General features: G+C 41.9%; 1 protein-coding gene across 2 annotated transcripts in view; it reads right to left on the bottom strand.

The window, feature by feature from the left end:
- LOC144165017 (sodium-dependent proline transporter-like) overlaps positions 1-14,418 on the bottom strand; it is an 86,672-nt gene that overhangs the window by 47,888 nt on the left and 24,366 nt on the right. For both annotated transcript variants that reach the window (XM_077695186.1, XM_077695187.1), the window contains exon 4: positions 12,715-12,896. In XM_077695186.1, coding sequence (XP_077551312.1) covers positions 12,715-12,896 — 182 coding nt within the window. The remainder of the gene's footprint in view (positions 1-12,714; positions 12,897-14,418) is intronic.

Here is a 14,418-nt window from a genome sequence, read left to right as displayed (position 1 = left end):
CACTGCATGCGTATACAAGTACAATGTTAGCGCCATCTAGCGTACACGAGTGCAACCGGTGCACCTTTTCGGTCACGATTGAAACGGGCCGTGTAGCAGCGGCAGTGCGTCGAGCGCGCTCAAAAACTCGATCGCGATTCACTTCAATCGCGATGGAAAGTGCCCGTGTGACAGGGGTATTACTCTGCGCAGCGCATGTGGCCTGTCGCTCGGAGTGCACCTTGGTGAAACCGCTGCTTGCACCACAAATGCTTTACGCGATCAGCAGTAACTGTTTTGTAATTGTAGTACCTTAGATTCCGTGACAACGCAAACTGATTAGAAGCTTTTCCTTTGACCGCGTTGTGAACAGGTTGAGCTAGTTTTCAAATGAAGCGTTCACGTATCTCGAGCTGCGTTTCCACATTGGGCTGCCTGCTTTTCCTGCTATCGACCAGCAGTGTGCGATGGAGATAGTTATCCTTTCATATCGTTTGGCAGTGTAATGCGTTCGCCAGAAAAAAAAGTAATCAAAACACCGTGATTTTAAAGGTTAGACTAGACGAAAAGGGGACTGTTTAATGCCAATCGGCTATAATGACCAAACAATATATGGTATTTTAAATCTACTACAACAAACCAGAAGTTATTGTAACGTTGTATTGTATCGGCGCTCGTAAAACATCCCCAGGTGGTCAAAATTAATCCGGAGCCCTCCACTACGGCGCGCCTCATCACCTATGAAGCGTCGGCGCGTTAAACACCATAATCAATAAATTAATCAGTCAACCAATCAATCAATGCTGTATTGTAAAGGATAAAGTTACTTCTAACATTTCAAGGCTGTGTTCCCTGTCGCAGCTTTGCGTGTGATAAATGGATTTTGTTTCGTCTGCTTGCCGCCCAAGTGCACCCAACAAACCCTAGAGTTCTTCGTTGGAACAAAGTCGTTGTGATTTATCAACGGCTTCTACAGATATCTCAACTCGGTGTCCCTTGGGAAGCGATGCAGCAAAAACACGCCGCAAACGCATTGTATTTTCTCCAGGGAGAGTCGTGAAGATGCGTGATCTCGGCGACTTTTTCTCGATTTCTCTGGTTGTTCGATAACCCACCACCGCACAGTTCTGACCAAGCGACGTTTGCGCCTTGAACGACATCGCAGCATTGGCTAAACCAGTTGAAAGTGCCGCCAAAAATTAAGCGCACGGTGCGAAACACTCCTGAACTACGCAGCGGAGCACACCGCGCCGAGCGAAATTAGCATAGAGTTTCATGCTAATATATACTAGAGGGAAATCTGGCGCCACTGTCTAGGGGAGCTGCGCTTCAGCGAGTGTGCCGTCATGTACCCGGCAGGTACGTTCCACTTGTCCTTGGCATGGCTCTGAACAGGCTGAAACGTTGGCTATGGCTGCAAAAAAGCAGCAATACTACCGTAGATGGTTCATGAAATTTGTTTTGTTATTATAAAATTGAGCCTCCAAAATGTCAGTAGTTTTTGCGAAGCTTAATGTACGATGAAAAAAAAAATGTTACTTTTTTTGTTGAGTTTGGCTTTGAGACAAAAAATAAGCCGTATGGCTAGCTAAGCCAAGCTGGCGGGGAATGTCGTTAGCAGCAATGGCGCCACCCACGGCGGCCCGCGACTGCAGCGACAGATTTCCCTCTAGTGTATATTAGTATAAAACTCTATGGATGTTAGCAGCCCAGCGCGCACAGGCAACGCTGGTCCGCCGGAAGCGGAAGGCGCGCGGGCCGCCGAGAGAACTGGTTTTCGAATATTTTCCTCCTTTCCCGGCTGCTTATGGAAAATGGTGTATATATTATTATGAAATTTAATGAGCACGCCAGGCAGAACAGCGCTGCGCCCCGGCTGGTTCTCTTCGTTACCGCTGCTCTCTAAGTTTGTGATATTATCGCGGGGTGATTTTCTTACAGACCGACAGTAAATAAACGATTTTGATTGGAGGAAAGTACGAGAAACTAGTCAGGCTGAAAGAACTCTCCGCCGTCTCGTTTATTCGCACGGTATTGTACTATTGGGAGCGCTGAGTTATGGCGTGAAGCTTTTAGAAGGGGAATGGGAGACGGTTTAAGCAGTGCAGCTTTCATTTTGCTGCGCGTTCAAATCCCTGTACATTCGAAACGCTTAAAGATCATGTGTGAGGAGACAGAAGTTGGTGTATATTCACACTAAAACCGTTCTCGCGTGTTAAGTTCCAGAAGGTGCTGGTTTAAGATGGCAGAAGTTTCCGCCACGAGGAAGTAGAGTTTCCGAATGACTGCGGTTTCTGCGAAATAATCACAGGCCCTTCGTTCACAGCCTACGAGCAAGCGGCATCCAGACTAGTCATGGTTCGTCTATCCTCCGCCTGTGACAACGTGTGTGATCTCGCGTGGAAGCGGAGGGGGGGATGGGGTGAATAGGTCCATTCACCACTGGGACGACAAACGCTGGTGATGAGAATGCAGCGACCACCTCCCGCGGTTTGAAAACGTGGAAGACAAACAAGCGAGGGTGACGACGTTTGCTCTTTGCTGTAGTTGCTTCTCGATTACAATAACACTTCACAAATGTGCAGGTTTCAGTCATGGCGGATGACCTTAGCTTCGTTTGTGGGGGAGGGAGGCACACCATCCGATCACGCGCTGTCACCGAGACGCCGAATTTTAAGCTTCAATTCGTTTCTGCCGGTAGTGCCTGCCTACGCTTGTACCAAATCGCTTTCAAACAAGGCTTTTCGAAAACGCGACATTGGCGTATGTTCCGCTCTGTACTCGAAGATCGCATCGGCTTCCAGAATGATTTAACCTTTAGGGTTCGGGCTTTAAACCACGACTTTGTCCTTTGCCAAACGAAATTAGGTTATCATCCAGCATGTCTTTTGGTGGCCTCAGTAGGAACAGCGCTGTAGGAGGCTGCGGCAGCGCTCCAGCTCCGGTGGCAACTAAGCTTTATATGTGCAGTGGTGCATGCTTTGGCAAGTGGAAATGAAAAAAAAACGCATTTCTGTAGGACCTGACGCTCGAAAGTCAAGCAACGTGAGCCTCCATATTCCGCTGCAAGAACGACGGCGGCGACAAAAATTGGCCGGGAACAATCGCTTTAGTTACCGTGGCAAGAGCGGTTGCAGCGACTCCGGTTGTCTAGAGCCGCAGGAGTAGCACTGTAGTCCTGCCACTAAGATAGTATGCTTCGTCCAGCGATGAGGACTCTTGATATTGTAGGATCTTAGGATCACCGACTCCTAATTAGGAGTGAGATGTTAATTTACTGGCGGTGACATTTGGTTATACTTTAAGACATAAGAATTAAAATATTACAATAACGACCTAGAGGCAAGAAAATACTCGAATACTCCTTCCAAAATTGCCAGGATCGTCCAGCATCTGCCCTCGTTCCCTCTCGTTCGGTCGACTGACCTTCGTCTCCAGCTTCTAATTTCTGGTTCCTGTCTCCCATAAAACACCAATTGCCTCATTACGCCTTCTAGGCCGCTCATTGGCCAAATCAACAACAACAAAACGTTTGTACACAAATATTGACGTGGTCCTCACTCTCACTCGGAATCTCGCAGTTATTCATCAACACACAAGTAAAACACAGATAAAACCCAACAAACTGAAATCAACACTGAGTGCTGACCATCGATTCTCGGGCTGCCTCACTATACAGTTTTTCATACGAAGCCTGCTGACATTCCGTTCAATGCCGACACAAATTCCTGTCTGTCTTGACTATGTCCGTTTCGCTCTGCATACCCCAAGTGGCGCCGTCCTTCCACGATCAGCTTTTACTGGCTCGCACGTCCAAATCGGGGCGGAGGTTGTGTATAGGGGACGGTTTGCCCGGTTTAGTTATCAGCGTGATGTCCGAGTATTTCCAGGCTGCTGCAAGGGTACCTGACGTACAGTGTTGGTTATAGAAATCGGTAAGCTGCGTGATGAGATCGTCATTGAGATATCTAAGTATCGTATTTGTTACTTTATGGTGGCCCAGGGCTGTGTGCCGGCGTAGGGTTGATATGGCCGATTTCACTTCCTCTATAGATATAGTGGAATTGAGGGCTGCATTTGGTGCTCCCATGTAGAAAGTTGAAGTGAGATTTGCGGGTAGCGGTTGTGGGATATACAAGTCCTTCAGTTTTTTTCAGTGTTTTAGCCAAGTGCTGGCCACCTGCCGAGCTCTGGCGGTCGCGGCGGACCTCGGGTCCTCCGCCACTCCCCCCCCCCCCTCCCCCTCACTAACCCGTTTTTGTAATAAAGATTTGCTCTCTCTCTCTCTCTCTCTCTCTCTCTCCAAATAGGGCGCCATTTTCCCATAGGCAAAAATCACTTTTCGTTGGCTTTCGGAATACACCGGTAATTTATTTTCACGCGTAACCCACCCCTACATACAATCAGCCCCCCCCTTTCAGTTCGCTGGAAAAGAAAAATTCTCGCGTATTGCCCGCACATTTATTACAGGAAAGGCTTCACCAAAGCTACGGCTCAAACAGCACATTCCGTACTATGTACACAGAAAAAGCGTATATTTAGCAAGTAGAGTACACTGATTGGAAGCCGAAAGTCACAATTCACTAATAAAATTCGGTTGTTAGAGTACTTGTTTTTTCTCCCTTGTGCTTTTATGTTTGGCGCAATCGCTGCCATGGAAGGCTTAGCCAGTGTTTCTCCGTAGAAGCTTTACAACACAACGCGCATTGCGTTGAAACTGCACTAAAGGAAAAAAACCCAAGTATTATCCGGTCCCTACCTTGCCACTGAAGTTTTCACATTTTTGGGACGGGGTATACACGCAAAAATACCGCAAGTACTGTCGTTGTTCGGGTGTGAAACAAAATAGACCCCGAAATACGACCTTTGTGTGGTGTGTGAGCGTTAATCGAGCAGCGCTTCGCACTCAGAAAAATTTCAGTGTTCCAATTATCGTCATACCACATTGTAAGTCCATTCGTGCGGGCAGGTCGTCGCGGCTGTCCTGTGCGCGGAGCGTTGCCGCCTCAACGAAATGCTTCGTGTTTTTCAGCGTCGTTCGTTTCGTGTGAGAGACGCACTTAAGCTGCAAAATGAGCTCAGCTCTTAGGTAGGATTGAGGATACCAGAATTGGTGCCGCCGAGGATACGCCGCGTTGGAGCTCGCTGAGACGACGCATGGCGACGACACGACTGTAATCCGCGCGACTCCGCCGATCTACCGCCGTTTTCCCCCTGCGTTGGAGACGCCTATTGGCTCCACTATTTCATGGAACCTATGAATATCGGCGCAGCTGTGGGTCTAGCGGCGGTTGCATCACAGCTGGTGCGTCGAGGGTGCCATTAAGAGGCAACGAGGAGTCAGAAGTAAGCAAAGAATAAAAAAAAGGATTGCTTGACCATGTTTGTACCGTACCCTCAAGTTAAAATAGGCCTACTTCGGTAAATATTCACTTGAACGCGGATTGTAGCCATTTCGCGTGTTAAATCGCAATTATTGAAGGTCTGTTCGAAGCTCCCGTTGTTAAAGAGACCATGCAGACAAAACCCAAGCTTGGTTCATTCGAAAGTCTGCCTCGTTAGAATCACACTGACACCGTTTTAGACTAACTTCGCTTAGAGAAGCTACAAAAGTAGGAAAAAAGAATGAGCATGCGAATGACTCTAGCTAATTTTCCGCGAAAAGAACCTGTGATGTCATGCGCATCAGCTTTGCGATTGGCCGAGGCCCCTAAAAGCAAACGCACAATAGGCCGAGCTTATAAGCTTGCCGAACAAGCTATTTCCCCTTCAATTTAGGCACATTCAGTTTCTAGCCGTAAAAATGGTGGGATAAAGAGGGAAAGTTACGAAAGCACACGTAAACAGAAGTGCTGGCACGAACTGCTGTTGGTACTGCGTGCACTATGCTTGTTTTAGCTGCACAGCACTGCGGCTCTTTCGGGTTGTCTCAGGTGACACTGGCCGGTTGGCGCAAGCGACGGCGTCTTACGGGATCATATTGTCGAACGAGCACCATGTTTCACGAAACGATTACTTTTTTCCTGAACAAAAACAAGCCAGGTAAAAATACGGTCAAAAACAAAGCAAATGAAGAAGGGGCACTGCTGTGGTATAATGGCGCCATCTAGGTTGACTAACGGTAAGCAAGCCTCCGTTTCACACCATGTTTAGCTTTAAGACCCATTCTCATGATGTCATAGCAGACGTCGTTAACACAGGATTTGGAGGGAGCGTCAGATTTTTAACTTAAATCGATTAATTTCGCAGTACCCACCGCGGTGGCTCAGCGGCTAAGGCGTTGCGCTGCTGAGCGCGAGGACGCGGGTTCGATTCCCGCCCGCGGGGGCCGCTTTTCTGATGGAGGCGAAAAGCAACAATGCCCTCGTGTGCGAGGTTTCGGCGCACGTTAAAGATCCCGAGGTGGTCAAAATTAATCCGGAGTCCTCCAATATTCGCCTGCGTTGCGTCGGGGCGTTAAACCCCGCAGTTAATCAATCGAATAATGTCGCAGTGAATAAAGCATCGTTTGCTTCCCAAAAAGCACTGGGCGCTATAAAGCACGATATCTCTGAAATAAAGCAAACTTCTATTTTGTCTGCATGCCCTTTTAAGGAGCCACCCGAACAGCTTGCGATGGAGTGGAACGAGAGAAGGGTATGCGCGCATACGCTGTCTCCGACGTTAGGAATGACAGTACGCCCTGACGTGTAACGTTGACGACCAATACCCCGAACTGTGATATTTCTTTGGAGGTTGCTAAGCTTACCGTTAGGATTGACAAACTTGCCTTTAACCCTGTACATAGCTATAACAAAGGACGTTCAAGTAGTCGCTCAAGCCTGGATGTAGCGTGAAGCTCGAATCAAGCGCGCCGGTAGTTACACTTGCCGCAGAGGTGTATTGTAGAACAGTCATTAAAACGACTGATCAAATCAACCATTAACCCTCTATTACCTGAGGGAATGAAATTAATGTAAGTAAAACCATAATGAAATCCGTTATTTTGGTATTTCCAGTCAGTTTATATGATAATTTCAGTAAATCCATCAAATAACCAACTGTTCAATAAATTGATGGCTCAATCAAAGAATATTCCAGTCAATCAATTAGACTACGAAGGCGACAACAACATATCTGTGCTCGTATTTTGGAGTTTGAAGAACTGTAGCGTACCGTGGTCGTATATTGTACGAGGTTTTGAAAGGAAGGAACTATGTATGCCGCTCTCGAACGACAATCCGTTGCTGGTAAGTAAATTTTTTGTATTAGTTCAGATTTTGAGGTCTACTGATAGCTTTGTTGTCAGTGTTATTAAATACACTGTGTTTCTCTGCTAAATTGTATTCCAGAGGTTTCTCAGCATTAGACGTCTGAGTGCTCGATTTATGTAGTGCGTATTATGAACAGTGTTGTTGGGGAAAATCATTGTCTCGTTTTTTTCTCATTCCTAGACAATTTTGTGTCACGTCCTCGTGCACATGACATGGGTTCAAGCCAGATATTTTTAGCAAGAGAGAAAAAGACACTTTCTTCGAGACACTTTTTAGCATTTCTGATAAGGTGGAAGAATTTATAAGGTGGCCGGGACTGAAAGCAGGGTGTCTTTTACTTACTTACTTACTTACTTACTTACTTACTTACTTACTTACTTACTTACTTACTTACTTACTTACTTACTTACTTACTTACTTACTTACTTACTTACTTACTTACTTACTTACTTACTTACTTACTTACTTACTTACTTACTTACTTACTTACTTACTTACTTACTTACTTACTTACTTACTTACTTACTTACTTACTTACTTACTTACTTACTTACTTACTTACTTACTTACTTACTTACTTACTTACTTACTTACTTACTTACTTACTTACTTACTTACTTACTTACTTACTTACTTACTTACTTACTTACTTACTTACTTACTTACTTACTTACTTACTTACTTACTTACTTACTTACTTACTTACTTACTTACTTACTTACTTACTTACTTACTTACTTACTTACTTACTTACTTACTTACTTACTTACTTACTTACTTACTTACTTACTTACTTACTTACTTACTTACTTACTTACTTACTTACTTACTTACTTACTTACTTACTTACTTACTTACTTACTTACTTACTTACTTACTTACTTACTTACTTACTTACTTACTTACTTACTTACTTACTTACTTACTTACTTACTTACTTACTTACTTACTTACTTACTTACTTACTTACTTACTTACTTACTTACTTACTTACTTACTTACTTACTTACTTACTTACTTACTTACTTACTTACTTACTTACTTACTTACTTACTTACTTACTTACTTACTTACTTACTTACTTACTTACTTACTTACTTACTTACTTACTTACTTACTTACTTACTTACTTACTTACTTACTTACTTACTTACTTACTTACTTACTTACTTACTTACTTACTTACTTACTTACTTACTTACTTACTTACTTACTTACTTACTTACTTACTTACTTACTTACTTACTTACTTACTTACTTACTTACTTACTTACTTACTTACTTACTTACTTACTTACTTACTTACTTACTTACTTACTTACTTACTTACTTACTTACTTACTTACTTACTTACTTACTTACTTACTTACTTACTTACTTACTTACTTACTTACTTACTTACTTACTTACTTACTTACTTACTTACTTACTTACTTACTTACTTACTTACTTACTTACTTACTTACTTACTTACTTACTTACTTACTTACTTACTTACTTACTTACTTACTTACTTACTTACTTACTTACTTACTTACTTACTTACTTACTTACTTACTTACTTACTTACTTACTTACTTACTTACTTACTTACTTACTTACTTACTTACTTACTTACTTACTTACTTACTTACTTACTTACTTACTTACTTACTTACTTACTTACTTACTTACTTACTTACTTACTTACTTACTTACTTACTTACTTACTTACTTACTTACTTACTTACTTACTTACTTACTTACTTACTTACTTACTTACTTACTTACTTACTTACTTACTTACTTACTTACTTACTTACTTACTTACTTACTTACTTACTTACTTACTTACTTACTTACTTACTTACTTACTTACTTACTTACTTACTTACTTACTTACTTACTTACTTACTTACTTACTTACTTACTTACTTACTTACTTACTTACTTACTTACTTACTTACTTACTTACTTACTTACTTACTTACTTACTTACTTACTTACTTACTTACTTACTTACTTACTTACTTACTTACTTACTTACTTACTTACTTACTTACTTACTTACTTACTTACTTACTTACTTACTTACTTACTTACTTACTTACTTACTTACTTACTTACTTACTTACTTACTTACTTACTTACTTACTTACTTACTTACTTACTTACTTACTTACTTACTTACTTACTTACTTACTTACTTACTTACTTACTTACTTACTTACTTACTTACTTACTTACTTACTTACTTACTTACTTACTTACTTACTTACTTACTTACTTACTTACTTACTTACTTACTTACTTACTTACTTACTTACTTACTTACTTACTTACTTACTTACTTACTTACTTACTTACTTACTTACTTACTTACTTACTTACTTACTTACTTACTTACTTACTTACTTACTTACTTACTTACTTACTTACTTACTTACTTACTTACTTACTTACTTACTTACTTACTTACTTACTTACTTACTTACTTACTTACTTACTTACTTACTTACTTACTTACTTACTTACTTACTTACTTACTTACTTACTTACTTACTTACTTACTTACTTACTTACTTACTTACTTACTTACTTACTTACTTACTTACTTACTTACTTACTTACTTACTTACTTACTTACTTACTTACTTACTTACTTACTTACTTACTTACTTACTTACTTACTTACTTACTTACTTACTTACTTACTTACTTACTTACTTACTTACTTACTTACTTACTTACTTACTTACTTACTTACTTACTTACTTACTTACTTACTTACTTACTTACTTACTTACTTACTTACTTACTTACTTACTTACTTACTTACTTACTTACTTACTTACTTACTTACTTACTTACTTACTTACTTACTTACTTACTTACTTACTTACTTACTTACTTACTTACTTACTTACTTACTTACTTACTTACTTACTTACTTACTTACTTACTTACTTACTTACTTACTTACTTACTTACTTACTTACTTACTTACTTACTTACTTACTTACTTACTTACTTACTTACTTACTTACTTACTTACTTACTTACTTACTTACTTACTTACTTACTTACTTACTTACTTACTTACTTACTTACTTACTTACTTACTTACTTACTTACTTACTTACTTACTTACTTACTTACTTACTTACTTACTTACTTACTTACTTACTTACTTACTTACTTACTTACTTACTTACTTACTTACTTACTTACTTACTTACTTATTTATTTATTTATTTATTTATTTATTTATTTATTTATTTATTTATTTATTTATTTATTTATTTATTTATTTATTTATTTATTTATTTATTTATTTATTTATTTATTTATTTATTTATTTATTTATTTATTTATTTATTTGTAATATACTGCCAGGCACCTGTTGGCAGCCAAGGCAGGAGTGGTTACATATTGATACATTCAGCACTGTGGTGCAGCGGAGAACCCGCGTGGTACAGCGAAACACGTAACCGAACAAGGGAGACAAAGTTTTCTGAGTAGAAAACCAACAGTCCGAAAAAAAAATAGCGCGTAACATAGCCGACAAAAGCACTCTTGGTAAAGTACATCCATCACAAAGTTTCGGAGCAGGAGCAAGCAAAAATAAAAAATTGGCCGCGTATCTGCTCCTTTCGTTGCAAATGCCGTCAAAAGACGATAGTCTTTATCGGCTTTTGCGAAGTAAATGCCTCCCTTCGGTTTCCCGCTCACCTCTCATGTTGTCCCTCTTGCGCCGCACTCCTCACAAGGTAAAGACGCCAAAGGTCTGCTTCAATCATTTTAAATTTCCCGCGTTTCACTGCTCCAAACCGGGTGTCTCGATGCGAACGCTGCCGTACGGCGAAGACGCGCGTTAATCGAGGCGCCCTACTTCAACGTTTATAGAACCGCGTTTCCTTACTCCCCGTGGAGTAAGCAGAACGTGGAACCTATCTAGTGGAACCTTGCATAAATGTTGCCGGTTGATTTCTTAAAATGGCGCCAGAAGCTATAGTGGCGCGTGCGACAGCAGGCGACGGCGGAGTGACTTCTTTTTCTGCAGTTGATGAAGTATTTAACTTCGCAAAAGTCAAGCATGTTTGATTTTTTTATAAAGGAACACTGCAAATATCACTTCTGTATTGATTTGTTGTTGCACATTTGCGTAATGTCTTGTTCTTCTTCAACAACGTTGACAAGTATGAACATTACACCGGACATAGACGGGTAGATTTAGCTGTGACTATATAAGACTATTGCTCAGGCATTGTTTTGCTTTGGCCGGGTGGCTGAATCGAGTCACGGACAGACAGACGGACAGACATACAGACATACAGACATACCAAAATTTCTGGGTTTAAGTAGCCCAAGAAAGACTATCGTCGTTAAAAAAAAGATGAGCGCGTAACACACCAGAAAACAGACTGACTGTTGGGTAGGTACATCCCGGCTTCCAAGAAAATACACACAAGTTGAAATGTGCACAATGTTTGCCCAACGCGAGGCGATAACGTTCGTTGGCGTCTTGCGGGCCCTGTTTGTTAAAAGTACGAACTGATGGATGATACGAATGATTCCGGGGTCACAATTTCAGTGACAGCTTGTGGCAGCGCATTCCAATCCGATATTGTTCGTGGAAAAAAAGAAAAACGGTGAGCATTAGTTTTGGTGTGGGGCATTTCGATTGTCTTGGTTGTTCGTGGAAAAAAAAGAAAAACGGTGAGCATTAGTTTTGGTGCGGGGCATTTCGATTGTCTTCGCATGTTTGTTACGTGTTTCACGCGATGTATTATACTGCATGTAGGTGTAAAGGCTATTCCTAAGGTATTGTTAACAATGTTTAAAAGAAATTTTAGGCGATGTAGTTTCCGGCGTGCCTGTCGTGTTGGAAGTCCTGATCCGGTACGTAGTTGTCTAACTGAAACACGCCTGCCATACGTATTGTAAATAAACCGTAGGGATTTGTCTTGAATGCGTTCCCTAAGCTTTTGGCTTTCCCTAAGCTTTTGGCTTTTGTGTGCCGAGTGTTTATGTTTTTTTTCTGGGCGTCATTTCACTCGGTTCAACCTGCTGCCATGGCGACTCCCTTCTTACCATTCCAAAAAAGAGGGGGTGGAGGTTGCACCTGACACTATTCGCATTGGGTCATCTCAACTATTCAAATTTCTTAATAGCAGAGCAATTGCGGCTCTGAGCGTGATGGCGGTAGGAAGTTCTCTGTTAAATACCTACCATATCTCAGCCTACGTTAAAATAAGTCGCTCTGATCGCCCATATTTAAACTCCAGGTAACGCGAACCTTCTGCGGAATGTCAATACCCCGAAGTTCTCCGGTTTGTGTGTTCCATTTTTGCATCGCGGAGGACAAGACTCTAAGGTTGGTTTAGTGTTCATTGTTGGGATGCCACGTTTCCGGGCAGTTTAATCCCGTAGAGCGGACGGCTGTGAAAAAGGTCGAGAGGGAGATGCTGGAAGGAAGAGTGGGAGGGCATCGGTGACTCACAGAAAGAAGGAGTACTCGGTGTACTTCCGGTGGTCCAGGCAGCCCGTGAGGTTGGCCACGTCCTGCGTGCTGGCCTTGACCGTCTTGCCGCAGAAGCTGAACGTGGTGAAGTTCCTGCCCGCGTTGTAGTTCGCACTTAGAGTCTGGTTGTACACCCTCTCCTTGGCCGCCTGGCACGCGCGCTGCGGGAGGGGATAGCAGTGTGCAACAACATATACAAACCAAGCACGGCCCGGGTACACAAGCCAAGCCCAGAGTGTTCAACGGAGCAAAATTTAATTGCGAAATGTAATGACGTGCTAGAAAAGCTCCAGTTAGGGTCGCAATTAAATAAAATAAAAGGTACTACAGCGAAAACAAAAGCAATTATTTTCAAAGCTAAAAATAAACCAATCGAATTTTAACACTCGCTTGTAAATGCAGTAACGAAATTTACTTAGTATCTCAACATCAAATTCTTGGCGTCTTTTTTTCTACTCACCTTGGTTGGGACGCTCATGTAGACAGCATATGTAAAAAACTTTCTGCCATGCCTGAAGCCCTGTCTCGCGCTCGCGTGCTGCTCTCAAGAAGAGTGAAACTTGACATATATTACGCGCTTTTTGCATGGAATATCAATTCTTGTAGTTTAATTCGGTCTACCACCACGAAAACAAACAACACGAAAGTTTCAGTGTTGGAAAAAACAAAATCATTCCTCTAATCTCCAATGTGCCTTATCTATGCCGAACAAAAAAATTGTTTCCCCTGTACAACATGTACAAACGCGAAAGCCTGAGGACTTTTTAAAACGATTCGGCCCTCTGAGTCGTAGAGCACTTTCAGCGGCAAGTTCGGAAATCCATGTGATATTCAACAGCAGCGTCTCCGACCAGGGGAGGGGGCCGCTAGCCCTGGTGTTTCTCTAGCCTTGTAGTGCTAATGCAAGCTGCACCAGTGTTTTTTCTGCTTAATGCCAGCATGGATGGGAACCAACACCAGCGTATGCGAGCGCCTACACTGTACCACGGCCATACCAAGGTTCCAAGACGGAATCACAAAGCGCAGGATGGGGAAGTGTTATTCTTGTTATGGTGTAGGGTTAGGCAGTGAAGAGATGTGTTCAACTTTACGAATCCTCACCGGGAACTGAGTACCAACAATAAAGACACGCGGCTCAGACATGTCGGGATTCGGGGATTCGGGGATCCATCGGGGATTCGCGATGCATTAAAATTTTAGACAGAACCAACACGAACACGAGAAGGAGGAGCAGCAGTGGTAACAAAGTCAAAAGAGTTAACTGAAGGTCTTCTTGGTACATCATATCATTTGAAAACAGCGCGGAAGACGGGACTAAGGAAGCAACAGACTACAGAAGCGCTGACGAACAAATGTGCGATTTTATTTCGCAGGAAAATATACATGAAAAACTAAGGGAAGAGAAGAAAAGACATGAAAAAAAAAACGAAATAAAATTTCAACATAACAGGTGATAGCAGCAGATTAGTTACTATGGCAACGACAATATTATCCGCCGCGTGACTACTTGCAGACGACTAGCACGTAGGTAAGCGAATAAATAATCCAGCAATGACACAGACGGTTCGTTGATACGGTTCGCTTTCTTTCCTGTTGATTTGGTAGGCTTCGAGGATCTCCCTCTCCCTTCACCCACGGTAAGTGGTGAGTGTAGCGCATTTTGTGAACCGGGGGGTGCAGCCG

This window comes from Haemaphysalis longicornis, unplaced genomic scaffold (genome assembly GCF_048455015.1).
Source record: "Haemaphysalis longicornis isolate Haplotype H1 unplaced genomic scaffold, Haemaphysalis longicornis Haplotype H1 scaffold_14, whole genome shotgun sequence".
Classification (NCBI taxonomy): domain Eukaryota; kingdom Metazoa; phylum Arthropoda; class Arachnida; order Ixodida; family Ixodidae; genus Haemaphysalis; species Haemaphysalis longicornis.
The sequence above is the reverse complement of the archived record's forward strand: the minus strand, read 5'-3'. Positions and strand labels throughout refer to the sequence as shown.